General features: G+C 35.6%; 1 protein-coding gene across 1 annotated transcript in view; it reads left to right on the top strand.

Moving 5' to 3' along the window:
- Window positions 1-16,284, top strand: part of DMGDH (dimethylglycine dehydrogenase) — a 40,962-nt gene that overhangs the window by 17,244 nt on the left and 7,434 nt on the right. Inside the window, exons 7-14 of the mRNA XM_054652531.2 lie at window positions 67-265; window positions 3,575-3,744; window positions 3,909-4,062; window positions 4,955-5,120; window positions 7,576-7,706; window positions 9,394-9,611; window positions 10,486-10,643; window positions 11,880-11,939. Of these exons, the coding sequence (XP_054508506.2) occupies window positions 67-265; window positions 3,575-3,744; window positions 3,909-4,062; window positions 4,955-5,120; window positions 7,576-7,706; window positions 9,394-9,611; window positions 10,486-10,643; window positions 11,880-11,939 (1,256 nt within the window). The remainder of the gene's footprint in view (window positions 1-66; window positions 266-3,574; window positions 3,745-3,908; window positions 4,063-4,954; window positions 5,121-7,575; window positions 7,707-9,393; window positions 9,612-10,485; window positions 10,644-11,879; window positions 11,940-16,284) is intronic.

Genomic DNA, 16,284 nt, shown 5'->3' with positions numbered 1-16,284 from the left:
GTATTGAAAATGTATGTGCTCTCTGTGTAAATAAGTATATATAATAAGAGTCAATTACTTGTGCAGGATTTGGAAAAGAACTTTTTGAGTCTGATTTAGACAGAATAATGGAGCATATCGAGGCTGCTATGGAAATGGTCCCTGTTTTGAGAAAAGCAGACATCGTAAACACAATTTCAGGTCCTATCACCTATTCTCCAGACATTCTTCCTATGGTGGGACCACATCAGGGTGTCAGAAATTACTGGGTAGCTATTGGTTTCGGGTGAGTAAGTTCTTTGTGACATTTTGCCTATCTCTCTTGTGAATTTTTGCCTATCATATTGTTAAAATGGTAGTCACCTCAAGCTTTGTGCATTTTTATGCACTTGGGAGTTGTTTTGCACATATTTTGTGTTAAAATGTAATTGTAAATAATCTTAATAACCACAACCTCTATAATGTAAGATCATCCTTTTCTCTTATTTCTTTACTCTCAGTAATTTTTGTTTCCTCCTTTTATTCTGGATGCCAATACCTGTGACACTTTATGAAGCAACAAAAAATGGTAGTACTTGGTACTGTCTGTGTAGCAATTTAAAGTCACAAAAATACTGGGTTTAAAAGTATACTTTCCAGTTAATTTTATTTCTTGCTTTGAATTGCACTGTATTTTACAGTTGTTTGTTGTATGTAAATCTGGTTTCACTGAAGGTGGACAAAAATGAGTGTCCATTATACAGTTCTGTGTGAAGAACTGAAGGCCTATTAAATAGAAGACATTCCAGTATAGTGTGTGACTGACTGCTCTAGGGATACAAAAAAGAAAAAGCTGAAAAATTACATTGCTGGGTATTGGAGGAAATCAAATAAAAAGGGCAGTGCAACGATAGAAATATATGGTTTACTGGTGTTATTCTCCCACCCCTTATGGTGTTTTTCTTGAATGTGATTTACATCTTATTTATTACGGCTGCACTTGAGCAAGTGTTAAAACACCAACATCTCTTTAGTTGTCTTAGTTTGACCATTGATTCAAGATGGATAGAATGAACCAAATACAATTCCAAGCAGATCTTATTGAACACATTCTGTTTACATTGTTTTTCCAATTGCCTAATTTGCTGTTCAAAATCCAGCTCAGCTTTTTCCAGATTTCTTTCATTCCAAAACAAACAAACCCTCCGATAGTAAGATAAGGCAGTATCACTAACGTGCTTTCTGAGGCTCTCAAAATAAAAGAGCTTGGTAATTTTGCAATGATTCATTGTGAAAGGTATTCACCTTTGCTGCTTGGATTTTAAAAAAAATAATGTTATCTTTCAGTAACATTTGCAGAACTTATAGTTACAAAAGCGGTTTGCCTAGACCTTGTTCACCAAAACGAGTGTTTAAGTTCATTACTCTGTGGCCAGACTTTGGAACATGTTTTCTTTGTTGTTGTCAATGGGAGCAGAATCAAGTTCCATATGTAAAAAATTGAAGACTAGTGTTACATGCCTAATTTTCTTTAAACAATTTGTTTCAGGAGTTTGATTAATCTCAAAATGTTTAGACACGGGTTGCTGTTATATGGCTGTCATTGGATTACTTTGTCTGCTTTTCAGGGACTTTTGACTCTCTGTTCTATGCTTCTGGGTCACTGCAGTGGTTCTACCAGTGTTGTAATTTTTTGTGTGCATTAGCAAATCCTTATCTTGCAGTCAACTAGCACGAACATTGTGACAGAGGACTTAGTGCTTTTAGATTAGAGGATTTTTATTATCTAAAATTAGCAGCTTGCTAGGCATTTTAACATGCAAAGAAGTTAAGTATAGTTTGCAGAGCTCGTAGCACTATTTATTATTAAGATTGCTCAATGCTTCCCATTTTTAGTTACTTAAAATTTTGAAAATATTAACGAGAGTAGTTTAAGGATTTTATTCAGAAAAATTTAATTCAAAGCAGTGAAACCATTCCATAACCTGGGACAAAAACACTAGAAAAGGTACCACAGTGTGCAGAGACTCAGATTTCCTAGGAATAGGAATGGAAAGACTTGAAAGTGGGTGACACACGGCACCTCATAAGTAAGACACAAGAATGTGACACATACAATGGGGACTTAGTCTGTCAGGGATTGGAAGGAGAGATGAAAAACTGGAGAAAAATAGTTCATGTTCATGAAGGAAGTTTTGTCTGAATCATAAGAAGGCTGAGATTCCTACACTGTACCACTCTTCATAGCTACTTGTAAAAATCCTGTCCCTGAATTACATATTTTATTCTTGTGCATCAGAATTCCAGTGGTTGCATTTACACAGTCAGCTCCCTCTTATCTAAGATGAAGAGGGATTTGGGCACCCTGTGTAATATAAAATCTCTGATAATGTAGGCCCAGCTAAGAGCACCAAAATCAATGCGTTACACAGTCAGTGCTGCAAAACTGCAAAATGCAGTCCAGTTGCAGTGCTGTATCTGTAGTAGCAGGGCAGCCTTCTCTGCACTGCCTTGCTCCTGGGCTTGCCCTGCCATCAGCTCAGCAGTCTTCAGGTGAAGCTAAAGGTCTTCATTATGTTTGGTCTGTCACCACTCACAATCTCTTTGCTGCTCTCCTTTGCTTTTGGCTGCAGTGAAATGCACAGGAAGACTTAAACTGCCTAAGATTTCATCTGGAGCTGTACTTGAGGGCACCATAAGCTTTCATGGTACCAAAGCTTGTACCCATGAATAACTAAGAGTTGCTTAATTGAATTGGCACCAGCAACAGCTAACTCTTCTGTAGCAGCAGTTTATAAGCACTCATCCTTCCTGCATCCACTGCAGTGATAGAAGTTTCTGCTGAGTCTGAAGATTTGTGCTGAGCTGCACTGTACTGACTGTAGTTGGCAAAATTATTTAGTGTACTCAGTTTTTTTATGTTTCTATTTTATTTAGATAAATAAGTAAATAATGGATAAGATACTATATCAAATTAATATCATTGCTATTATGGATTCATTCTTCTTGTGCATATGGATTAGAATGAAACGATTACTTCTTTTTTTTCTTCTTGGTGAAGCCCTTGTCTATTTTAACTGAAGACATAGAATTCAGATTGCAAAGTTAATGACCAGCAATTTAAGCTGGTTTTAGCTTCATTATTCTGTATGAGTGTCTGTGGTTTGCTGCATGTTAATCTAAACTTGATTTGGGACAGACTTACTGTTTATTCAAGGATTTTTCTTTTGTGCTCATGGGAGCATTTCGCAAACAATTAAGAATTAATTTAGACATATTCTAGACAGAAGGTTATTTTGGCAATTTTTTTGACGACATGGTGGTATTAAAAGGTATTAAAAATTTTAAATCATTTGATGTTAATGATTATTTGTCATTAAACTGCAACTGTTGTACATTACCAATGACATTCTACATTGGGGCTGTAGAAATATCCATTAATATAAAATCTAATTTCTGAAAAGAGAACAAAACTGAACAAATTAAAAAAAAAAAAACAAAGAGGGAAAAATTCAAAATACTTTGGGGGTTGTGTTAGTAGTATATGTTAGTACTGATTTTAAAAAGCAAAATGTGAAATACTTGGCGCTGCAGGACATTTTTTCCTATTTTTAAGGTATGGTATTATACATGCTGGTGGCATGGGAAAGTACCTCAGTGACTGGATCCTTGAGGGGGAACCTCCATTTGACCTGATAGAAGTAGATCCAAACCGCTATGGAAAGTGGACCACCACAGAATACACAGCAGCCAAAGCAAGAGAATCTTATGGCTTTAATAACATTGGTAAGAAGATATTTTTAAAATACATTTATATCCTAAAGATTGATTCCAGCAAAGCCTGTATCTAGATTTCTCTGCTTCTAGATGCGTTTTCTATCTTGGATCATGATCTTAGCATGCCATAGTTTTTGGTGATTTTGGTTTGCTTTTTTTTTCCCTCTCTCTAGTTGGTTACCCTAAAGAAGAAAGATTTGCTGGGAGACCAACAAAGAGAACTAGTGGGCTGTATGATTTGCTAAAGTCAAAATGTTCAATGGGATTCCATGCAGGATGGGAGCAACCCCATTGGTTCTACAAACCTGGAGATGAGACTGGATACAAGTAAATGAAATATTAATTTTTTTTTCTTCCCCTAAATAATTGTCCTGATAGCAAGAGGCTGTCAATTTAAATTTAATGAGAAGCATGCATTTATCATTCATTTCAGCAACAGGTATCTATTAGATTAATTTCCATTCTTACTTTTTCCATAGTTTAGAATACATTTTATTCTGATAACGAAGATATTTCAAAACACATATAAAGGTATCTTGTATCTGTTCTAGGTTTGAGATACCAGAAAGCAACCTAGCTCAAGGAAGAGCTTGGAAAACAACTTGTTCACTATCAATGTGTGTTTTTCTCCATCTCTTAATATTTGATCAGCAGCACAGTACAATATTTTCATGAAAAATCTCATTCCTCTCTGTGTAAGTGTCTGGAGAGGAGAAGCCCTATCTTTGCTTTTTTTCCCCTCTTCTTTATTCTTGCTTACCTAGTTAACCTGCCTGCATCAGGAAGTCTCCAGCAAATAAATATTTTCTGTGGGATATTGGAGTCTAATCTAAATGAGGCTCATAAAGGAATAAAGAGACACATTTTGCTGTTCAGAAATAAAGCCTTCGACACCTCAAACTTAAATAAATGATTCATCAACAAAGTATGCTGTAAATTTACTCATGACAGCCCACTACTTATTCTAACATTTGAACAGTTCACAGTTCATTATACAAAGTGGTTGATATAATATCAACCCATATCTTTCTGTGTTGTTAAAGGATTTTAATTATCAAGCTGTGTTAGACTAAGGAAAATATTGGGTAAGCTACCTACAACTAGGAAAGTCAATCTTTTTTGGATGATTATTAAACTGAAAAAACTGAAGACTATGTTTTGCTGCAAAGAGTACAAAATTTCTAAATTTTGTTTTATGTGTCTAAATGCTCTGTTTCAGACCCAGTTTTCGGCGCACAAATTGGTTTGACCCTGTGGGTCGTGAGTACAAACAGGTTATGGAAAAAGTTGGTGTGATTGACCTGTCACCATTTGGCAAGTTTAAAGTAAAAGGCACAGATTCTGTTAAACTGCTTGATCATCTATTTGCAAATGTTGTTCCGAAGGTAAATGGGACAGTGGTAACTGTTGTAATGTACAACTTAGACAAGCTCTGTTTTAGATATGAAAATGGACCATAATATTATAATAATATTTCTTGGATACCAAATACACAGATCCTTTGGAGAAGTTTCTGTGTTAGATGTATTGCTCTCAGTTAAAAGCACACAAATGGAGTTTATACTAGACTAGCCCCACACAGAAGTGCCTTTTGGCAGAGATCATTGAATCAGAATGGATGAGGTGGAAGGGACCTCTGGATATCATCTTGTCAAACCCCCTGTTGGACAAGCGTCACCTGGAGCTCATTGCCTAGGAGTATGTTCAGATGGCTTTTGGGTTAACTGGGCAACTCGCTCCTGTGCTTAGCCACTTTATAGTAAAAAAAATATTTCCTTATGTTCCACAGACAGCCTCCTGTGTTTCAAATCTTTTTCCGAAAAATGCAAATGAATCCTACCTGGAATTTTTTTACAGTAGAATAGCTTGGCAGCTGCCTGCCTGCCTAAAATTGTGCTTTAAGGTGGCAGCTTGAGCAGCAGAGAACAGTGGAAGGGGCTCTTGCCTGACCCCAGTTGAATGAGCTCCCAAGGGAGAAGTTTTGTCTTTTTTTTTTCAAATGAAACCCATTGTTTTCCTCTACTCATACTCTGCTTCATACCTGGCTGCCTGGTGCAGGCAGAGTTGCAAATACTTAGGAGATTCCACTTCACCTCACATGTATCATTTCTTCTCAAGTGTGGCTGTTCACAGATCCTGAGAGTATGATCCTGTGCTCAAAAATGGCATGCTGTGACAAACTACCCAGATTTCTTATTCTTGGTCTTCAGGTTTTGGTCCTGAGTCCTTTTTATTTCCTACTTTGTCAAACACTCTCATGTAGTGTCTTTAACTTTAGAGATACACCTCCAGCAAGCAGATTGCTCCTTTCTGAATTGACCCTGCAGTTGCAGGATAACCTGGGTTGGTCATTTCAGCACAGAATTTCATTAAGTATTTGCAGTAGGTGTCAGTTTTTGTTGCTTCAGACACCAAAGGGAGAAAACACAGGGAAACAGCAAGTATGCTGAGAGTATAGTTTTGAAGATAGATAAGCTCTTCTGAAAGCTTAAAGTCAACTCAGTGGGAAGGCACAAGATTGATATCCTAGGAGAAAAAAGGACTTGAATTTCCATCTAGTGATATATTTTACTCTATTAACTTTGTGATAACAATTTGAATTGAACGTTTCAGTCTAGTTTGGGGTAGAGGCAGAGTAACTGAGTCATCAGTGGGTGTGGATAATACTTGCTGAATATATGAATGTGTGGTAAAGGGAAATCAAGACTAAAGAAGAAATTATGTGAACAAACCAAATGCTTTTTACCGAGTTTAATCAGCAATGCTAATGGAAAGTTAGGTGGCAAAGCAGAAGGTACAGTTTATGAGTCCACTTCCAAATCCATATTCACAGCTGTTGTTATTTAAGTTGCCTGATTTCTAGCCCCATTCATGCTTGTCTCCATCATAAAATGATCCAGTGGAGTTACCAGAGATATATTTGTATTGCAATTGGATTGAGAATGACCAGCATCAGATCCTGAAAATTCAACTGTATGCCTCTAATATGCCAATAACTATACCTAACTATAACTATGGCAGAATTAATTGATTAAATAAGGCCTGAAAAATAATCTTAATATCTGGAATATATTTTTCCTTGCTTGGTTCATTGTATAGAATCTGGCTGCTGACTAGGTTATTGACAAGTTTCCGTGAAAGCAGAATGATCAAAGCAGAGAGATTAAATTCTGCCTCTGGAACCAGGCCAGCACAACAGCTATGGCATATTCACATTTCTGTTTCTAAGGATGATATATGTATGAACGTGTTTGTGTTTTATTGTCACTGCTAAGTAACTGTTACTTGAAATTCTGACTCTAGGGATTGAGTTTCTGTACGGAATCTGATTCAAATGTGCAGACATATAGATTCATAGTCAGCAGCTACAAAAAATAGAAAAGCATTCATAAATCAGGGCCACAAAAGCATAAGCTAGCTCTGTATTTCTCTCTTTATAGTAAGGGGAAAAGCATATGTTATTCTCTTGAGATCTAAAACCTTATTCACAAGATTGAAAAAGAATATTCATGTTAATTACATGGAGAATTTTTTATTTGGACAAAACAAATGTAGCTTAAGAATGCCTTGTGTAATGCATAATTAGAAAATATGTATAAAGGTCTTGATTTAACTTATTTTAAAAATTTTCATTTTTTCTAGAAAAGAAAAACTGAAGTTTCTACCCTAAAGCTTGAGATTGGCCAGCTGTATCTCTTTCCACTCCTATTAAGGCATGGCAGAGCAAACATTAAAAAATTATTTTTTTCAAATGAAGATAAATAACCATATGTTTAATGATGTTTAAGAATTCAAAGGTTTTATTTTGCAATCTTAATAATCACAAATTTTACTTTCTAGGTGGGTTCCACAAATATAAGCCATATGTTAACACCAAGAGGAAAAGTTTATGCTGAGCTAACTGTCTCTCAACTGGATCATGAAGAATTCATGCTTGTAACTGGGTCAGGGTCAGAACTCCATGATTTGAGGTTAGTGTATTTTTTTATGCAGTAAGTACATAGTTCTATACAGTCACATTAGTACAGAAAATTTTTTGCTAAGTTCCAAATTCTCAATTATTACTCAACAAATTTATCACAAAGTTCATGAGAATTCTACTTGTTTATTGATTTTAGTTTCTTAGAAACTTGGTTGACTTGAATTCTGAAGTATAAGCAGAATATTGGATATTGGATTATTGCTGATGTAAAAAGATGGAGAACTTGCTAACAGTTATGTAATATACTTTATTGGGGTAGTTCTTGTTTTGTTGTTGAACCTATTTGTATTTGGCATTGCATGATGTAACAAAGCGTGGCTGTTCCTTTCTAGTGTGTTCTCTTACGCAAAAAAGAAAATTGGCTCTTAACAGGAATGACCCCAGAGGCACTGACCTGGCCCAGACAGATAGGCAGTTTTCAGTATTCTTGATGCTGTGTCTTTTACTTTGGGCTCTTTTCACAAAGTGAAAAGAAAGAAGAGAAAAAGGAGAGGAGAGGAGAGGAGAGGAGAGGAGAGGAGAGGAGAGGAGAGGAGAGGAGAGGAGAGGAGAGGAGAGGAGAGGAGAGGAGAGGAGAGGAGAGGAGAGGAGAGGAGAGGAGAGGAGAGGAGAGGAGAGGAGAGGAGAGGAGAGGAGAAAAGAAAAAGAAAAAGAAAAGGAAAAGAAAAGAAAAGAAAAGAAAAGAAAAGAAAAGAAAAGAAAAGAAAAGAAAAGAAAAGAAAAGAAAAGAAAAGAAAAGAAAAGAAAAGAAAAGAAAAGAAAAGAAAAGAAAAGAAAAGAGAAAAGAAAAGTTACAAGATGACTTCACTAAATTACTTCTCATAGATGAGCATTGGAATTGATATTTCTAGTGCTCTTACTGGATGTTGCTGGTAAGTCAGTGAATCAAAATGAATCAGCACATTAAAGACAGAAATTCACTACCCTAACAGGCAAAGAATAGTGTACTGTTTCACAACAGCCCCACAAGAATCAGTAGCAGCACTGGCACATTCAGAAACCAAATGGCAGAGCCAGATCTAATGTATTTAATTCTATAGATTTTCTGCAGTCCTGTTTGTTACTTGCCTAGGCCTGAAATCCTACAATACTGCTTAAAAATGTAGTACTCCATAAGATTTTTAAATATACACATTTTATTTATTGTCTGAGCTTCCTAAAAGATAATTCACAGCTGTTGTTTTTTATTAAATCCTAATTGAATTTCCTGCCAATACTTTGAATACTCTATTCAGGAAGCAACAAACCTGCTTATACATTTCTGTTCTCACAGATATTTATTTAGAGATTTCTTATGTTCATAGTGTTTATTCCTTACTCTTCCTGTATGTTAACATTTTACTAACACATACTGGATCCAAGCCCAAATCTGTTGTCATTGTAGGAAATCACTTGTTTCTCTTATCTTGAAAACACTGTTCTACCCCTTTAAATGCTGTTCTTTCCTGGCTCTGTCTCAGATCCCTGTGTTCCTATGTGTCTCACCAGAAAACTCTGTTTGACATCAATGATGGATTTGTCTATCTAATGTAGCACATATTTGGTTGGTTTTGAGAGTGGGGGACTGGGAGCTGCTGGGGAAATGAATACTAACAAAAAATAACGCCTAGTAAAATCTTATAAAATTCAGGTTTTTTCATAGGAAGTGTAACATCAGTGTTATGTTTTATATGCAGATGGATAGAAGACAAAATAACAAGAGGTGGATACAAGGTTGAAATAGAAAACATGACAGATGAGATGGGAGTACTTAGTGTAGCAGGTCCATATGCACGACAAGTCCTCCAGAAGTTGACAAATGAAGACCTAAGTGATGCTGCATTTAAATTTCTCCAGTGTAGACATCTGAAACTTTCCAATATTGCTGTTACTGCCATTAGGATATCTTACACAGGTAAGCAATGGAAAAAACATACACTTAAGGAAAGAGACAATGAATAGAATAATAAATGTCACTAAAATTATGTTGAAAACTAAGTCTTCTCATGTATTCATGAAAAGTAGGTTTGCTGCATCTTACACATAAGTGTGGAAGGCATCATGGTACATTGATTTTCAGATGGGATATGGTCAGGGTCTGTGCTGAGTTTTCCAAGACCTTTTTCTCTAGAAATACCCTATAGTGTAAATATTTATTTTGCAGAACAAAAGGCCAGTTCTGATAACCTCTTTGGTATTTGCTGCAAAACCAACGTCAAGAACTGTTTTTGGATTACCGTATATTAGTGTTTGTAATGTGCCTTGAAAATGTAATGCTGTAGTGCTTAATATTTGGCTTTCCCAGTTACTTTTTTTTTCTTTTTACATCAATTTTGAGTGTAATAGACTGAATTGAGAGCATTCTGAAGCAGCTGAAATCCTTGCAATTCATATTCTCTTTCTGTTGTGCTAAATATGCTAAATACACTCATTCTTATTTACAGTCAGTTACATTTGCTGTTCACTTGCCAAGTCATCATCTGTTCATAATGTCCTTAATTTATCCTTGTGACTTGGTTACATGGCCTTTCCTTATCAGTTATTTTGATAGTTTTTTTACCCACAGTTTTCAGTTAACAGTTCAAATTTGAATAATAGTACCACTGCTTAAGATGTAGGGCACAAATCCTGGTAGTTTTTGCTGGGATTAGACTTGCTATATGATAAATTATAGAGTGTGAATTAACACTAACTGCATTGATCCTTGCTTTTGACCAACGACAGGAGTGTATTTATTAGAATAATTTAGCTGAGATGATTAAAATAGTAATCTTTTTTTTGTGTAACAGGTGAATTGGGCTGGGAGCTCTACCATAGAAAAGAAGATTCTGTACGTCTTTACAGTGCAATCATGGAAGCTGGGCAAAAAGAGGGAATTGATGACTTTGGAACATATGCTCTAAATGCTTTGAGGCTGGAAAAGGGTTTCCGAGCCTGGGGAGCAGAGGTCAGGAAATATAACTGCTTCATTATTCTTTCTGGAAATTCGGGTTTGTTTGGGATTTTTTTGTGGTTTTTGTGTTTTGTTTTGTTTTTTTTTAATTTTGTTTTCTTTTGGTTTGTTTGTTTGTTTTTTGTTTTGGTTTGGTTTTTTTTTTTTTTTTGTTGGTATGGCTTGGTTTGGTTTGGGTTTTTGGGGTTTTTTTGGTGGGGTGAGAGATATTGTGCTGGTGGGGATTTTTAATTTTATTTTTAAATTTTCTTATGACTATGCAGTTTTTAGTCATAGTTAGCACAACTGTTATTTGTACCATTTTCTCCATTTAGCATGAGAAGAAAATTTTCCTCAAGCAGGAAAAGCTGCTGGTGATTTTCTAAATAAAAACAATGGGTATACTCCATTGCACTGCTGGCAAAGAAACACTTATTTTGACAAATGGGTGGTTTTCCTCTTGTGTATAACAAAATTATGATGGTTTTGCTGAGCTCTAGCATTTTAAAATCAAAGGTTTGGCTGGCAGGTACTCAAAATGTTTTATTTCTCTAGCAACTATGTCATGAGAAGCAAATTTTTTTTTGCTTCATAATGTATTTGGAACTTTTTTGTTTCCCATTACCTTGTTCCTGCAGAATTTGCTCACTTATAATAAAGAGCTACTCAAAAGGCCTAGAGAATTTGGGGTAAATAAGTATAATTTCATTTCACCTTACATTTTTCCTTTGGAAATGAAAGAACTCAAGAGGTTGAAATTGTGGGAATTTAGGGGTCCTTTTGCTTTACCCTGTGCTAGTTATTTTCATTCTTTCTTCAAGAGCTTCCTAAGAAATTATTCCCCCTACACCTAATGGAAAGGTGGTGACTGAAATCGGTTTGTGTTTTATTTCCCTCTCTGGCTAAGCTACTCTGCTGTGTTGCAAATGGTGTGCATACCTCAGTTACTCAGTTTTCTGAGGTTCCATTCTGCTTTGATGGAAAATCCTGTTTCTTTCTGAAAAGTGTTTACTTTGCAGATGAAAACTTAGATGACTAATTTACACATCTATATGTCATATTGGGTGTGTTAATTGATACCTGATCTGAATCCCATGCTGGAAGCTTGCAGTGTATTCCAACAGAAGCTGTGCATGCACAGTGTGGAAGAGTTTGGCAAAGGAGTAAATAGAAGGATGTATAGAATTAATAATGCCCAATCCAAAAGCTATGATGGTCTGTAATAGGTGGTGAATTTATATCTTTTAACAGATGAACTGTGACACTAATCCCTTAGAAGCTGGACTGGAGTATTTTGTAAAGCTAAACAAGGTATGTCTTACTATTTTTAAAATGTTCTATTATGTCCAAGATTATTCCTTAGGTGTTTGAACATGAAACGTGCCATTAGCTGGAAAATAACATACATTTAGTAAATCAATGACTATAATTATAACTACTTTACAAGTAGCAACTTGTAAAAAAAATCTTCCCCATGCTCCTTGCTATCAAAATTACACATTAGATCAGAAATTTGTAAATGCTAAATGTTGTCTACATGAAAAATAACTCATTGTGATTTATTTTCAGAGGGAAATTTTAGTCATGTACTTTTAGTGTGTGTATACACACACACAGACACACACAGACACACAGACACACACACATTCATATATATATATATATATACACACACACACACACACACACAGAAGTTGAACAGGCCTGTTCATATTGTGATAATATTCTACCTATTAATTCTTGTTGAAGCAGGTATCTCTAGAATTTTTCTCCCTGGCTACTCTGCTACAACAATTACTGAAAAAAGTATATTTTTTAGAACTGCTAGGGACAACTGACAACAATAAGTTAAATATTAGATAAATTAGTACACTGGTTAAAAGAATAACTAGTTGCTCATGGAATTTCTGAAGAGGTCCTCTGCTCATACCTTGTTTTCACCTGATTTGAAGGTTAGAGAATTAAGCTAGTTGAATTTAACTGTGCAGTAAAAAGAAAATATGTTGTTTGATCTCCTCTAATTAGCAACCTCACTTTTAATTATTAATATTTTAATATTAGTATTAATATTTTAGCAATTCAAATTCTGTTTTAGTCTAATAGATACAAAAAAAGCTTGTCATTCTCTTTCCTGGTCCAAATGAATCACAAACCAAATGTCTAAACTCTGTCAAATAGAGGACCTTTCCATGAAATCTGGTGAAATCATGTTCTGTGCACATCTAAAGCCATCTGCTGCTATCAGTTACTGCATCAACTCAAACATTAGTTGCCTGCACAATGGATCTGAGGTTTCTAACATGAAAAATCTGGTCCTAGAGATTGCAAGTGAGGTGTCCTAAATGATGGGCTATTTCTGACTTAATCTATTGCTTCAATTAATTTATAAATTAAAGTATAAAATTTACAGTATATAAATACAAATACAGTATATAATATAAAGTATGTATATTTTTCTTCGTTCAAGAAGAAAAAATGTTTGCAAAACATTTAATCTTGACAATGATGCAATGTCTTATAGCAACAAGCTGGTTTTATTTATGCTCCCTTTATACCTGAAAATGTAATAAATAGATAATAAATAGTCCTTGATATTTTTGCCCTGTTATATGGAGGCACTGTAGAACTGATAAGAAGAATCCCAAACTTTAAGTTACACCTCTAAATAAAAACAAATCTTAAACTTTGCACAGGAAAGAATGTTAAACATAAAAGGATGCTTTTATACTTATGAAACAATTTCCCTGAACATAACAGAACAAGCCCAGGAAGGTGTTTTTCCTCTCACTGTTGAACCTGTCTATAGAAGGTAATGTTCTTCAACCTATTCAGGATTGAGGCAGGGTGTTCCCAAGGATGTAAATGGCAGTTCCTACATGTTACAGAGAGTTACAGCTCTCTCCATTGGGTAGTATAATATTGCCTTAATCTGAGGAAGTGACACGTGCAAGGGAAACACAGAATTGTTTAGGATTAAGTTGCATTTACAAATCAAGGCCTTTCCATCTAAAGGAGAGATTAGTAGAATTGAAGGGAAGGCAATAAAAAAATGTGACTTTTACTTGTTTTTCTTTCCACTTTCTTTTGATACATCTGTACGTTTTCTCTTTTTTCCCCCTTTCCTTTAGTTTAAGTAGGAAAGCAGCCATAAGCAGGGAAAGCTGTTGGAAAGCTGTTGCTTGCCAAGATACCCATGTGGATAATAGGAAGGCAATAAAGTGCAAGAAGCACTTGATTCTTTAGTTGCTCTGCAGACTCTGCATGGTTGAAATGCAGGGTTGGAGAAGTTCTCCAGAGCAGGTACTCACATTGTAGATAAATGAACATGAATGAATGTCCCACATAAATGCAGTGTGTCAGCCTGAAACATCTGCCTGTTTTGCTGAACTAATGCAAAAAAGGAAATAATCAATGTTTTTTTATTGACTTAAATGAGGGCAGTTGTGACTATATGTTGACACTTCAGAGGTACCTGAGCTAATTCAGCTATTGGAAGCACTCTGAACACTGTAGCACGAAATGCAGTGTGAGATTATTTACTCTGCTTCTTGGCAGTTTGAGTCCCAGTTCCATGCCTCTGGTTTTGTTGCGCATCTGTCATAGCAGAGACCTCACCATTCTTTACAGGCAGCTGTGAGTCAACACAAGCCAAACACTATTTTGTACCTGTTTCTATTGTTGCAGAAACATTCCCCTCAAAAAAAGGGTAAATGAGATAAAAATTACAAGCAACAGATAATGAAATACTTCTTTTTGACATTTTGGCCGGTTCAGCTCCTCACAAAGATTATTCCTTTAAGCATGCGCCCCCAGCTGGGGAAAGTGCTGATTTCTGTGTAAATCAGAACCAAAAGACTGTTCAGTTAAAAACTAGAGTGCTTCTTACTGTGCAACAAGCAGCTGAAATACTCACAAAACTGTAGCAAAAAGACTTCAGCATAAGTGAATCTTGAATGGTATGTCATGGGAAATGAAAACAGTTTCTAAACAGATTAAAATGATGAAGAGCCAGATGCCAGTGAAAGTAATATGATCAAAAAGAATTTTAATTTCTACAATGTAATTCCTACAAAAGGACATTCATATATCTGGGCAATATATATGAAGAGATGTAAATTCCTCATAAAATCCTGATGGTCTCTGTGTTTAGAAAGTTTAGTGTGCATTATCTTCATGTACAGACAGACTAGTAATTTTTTTGTCATGAATAATAGGAAAAACTCTTCAAAGCTGAAGCTGACTTTCTTTAATATCTCACAGGGTATTAAATTATAACCTGGCAATAAGTAAACCCATTTCCACAGTGTTTCTGTGGCAACTTTCATTTTGTCAGTAACTCTGAGGGTTTGTTCTAGGTGGTTTCCTCTAGAGTCTGCTTGATAATCCCTGTTTCACTAATGTTAGTGTTAGTTGCTTCCTTGCACAGATGAGCAGGATGGGCTGCAATTTAACTAAAGTGGAGGAACAATAACAAAATCAATTTATAATTTAGAGTATAAAATGCTTTCACAATTTTGCAACAAAATTCTGTCAATGGTTTAGGTTTTTTTTCAATACCTGTTGTCTTTCTTTTGGCTGTTCAATTACATTTAGTAAGTTAGTTTGCTAGTTGTTAGATAGCCTCATCTCATTAATAAGCACTCTGTTACAAAATATTTAGTAGAGTCCTAATGTTATTCACTGTGCCAGGAAATACACAGAGTATCTTTAAGGAAGACAGTCTGCAATTCTTTTTGGTCCACATCCAAGAATACTGTTCCATACATTTGCACTTGCTCAGATTTTTGAGTACTCAATGATATCACCTCTGAATGCTTAAAATAGTCTTATTTTTCTACTGACTTTAATGGATCAGAAATCCCTATGAAACTTGATGTTAGAGTGAAAAACTTTCATACTAGCTCACGGAAATTAATTCTGTCAGAAGGATTTTTCTGAGTTCCAAGTCCGCAGTTGGCTGTTGGTGCGTTTGTGCTTGTGTTGCTGTATCCAAGACTGCCATCTCCTGGTCGCGCTCGCTGCAGAGCTTGGGAAGGTAGTTCAGTAGATGAAGGAAACCCTTTGGAACTCTCTCTAGTGTGCTCTTATAAGTCAGGATCTGAGTGCTAAACTCATATTTTGTCTGTTTCCACTAGGAGAACCTACTGTTTCCCGAGGCATTGTTTCTTTGCCTCAGCCCTCTTTATTTACTGAGGCAGGTTTTTTTTCTTAATTCCAAACTTCTTTCCAGATTTTTCTATATCCAGAATCTCTTATTTTTTCTTATGTCTATTCTACCAGGGCTTTTTTTCCTTTTTTTTTTTTTCCTTTTTATTACCAACCTAAAACCTTCTCCTTTGATTCTTGCTTTTTTCCTTGTCTGCTTATCGCTAATTGCATTTCATCTCCTCCATCCCTGCACAGTGGCTGCCTGAATGTCATTGTCAAAGCACATCTCTCAGGCTACAAGTGCTACCTCTTTTTCTGACTTAGACATTTGGTGGTTTTTACTATTACATCTGTTAGACACATGAGTATATAATTGCTTTGGTATGCATTATGAAAGAAGTTTTGTCACACCCTTCAGCTTCATATTGGTAAGTGAATGATAAATTCCAGTCCTGGAGTATTGACCTATCCTCCAACATAACAATATGTAAGATGTTATCTCTCAGGA

The sequence above is a fragment of the Agelaius phoeniceus genome, chromosome Z (genome assembly GCF_051311805.1).
Source record: "Agelaius phoeniceus isolate bAgePho1 chromosome Z, bAgePho1.hap1, whole genome shotgun sequence".
NCBI classification, from domain to species: domain Eukaryota; kingdom Metazoa; phylum Chordata; class Aves; order Passeriformes; family Icteridae; genus Agelaius; species Agelaius phoeniceus.
This window is presented reverse-complemented; position numbering and strand designations above follow the sequence as displayed.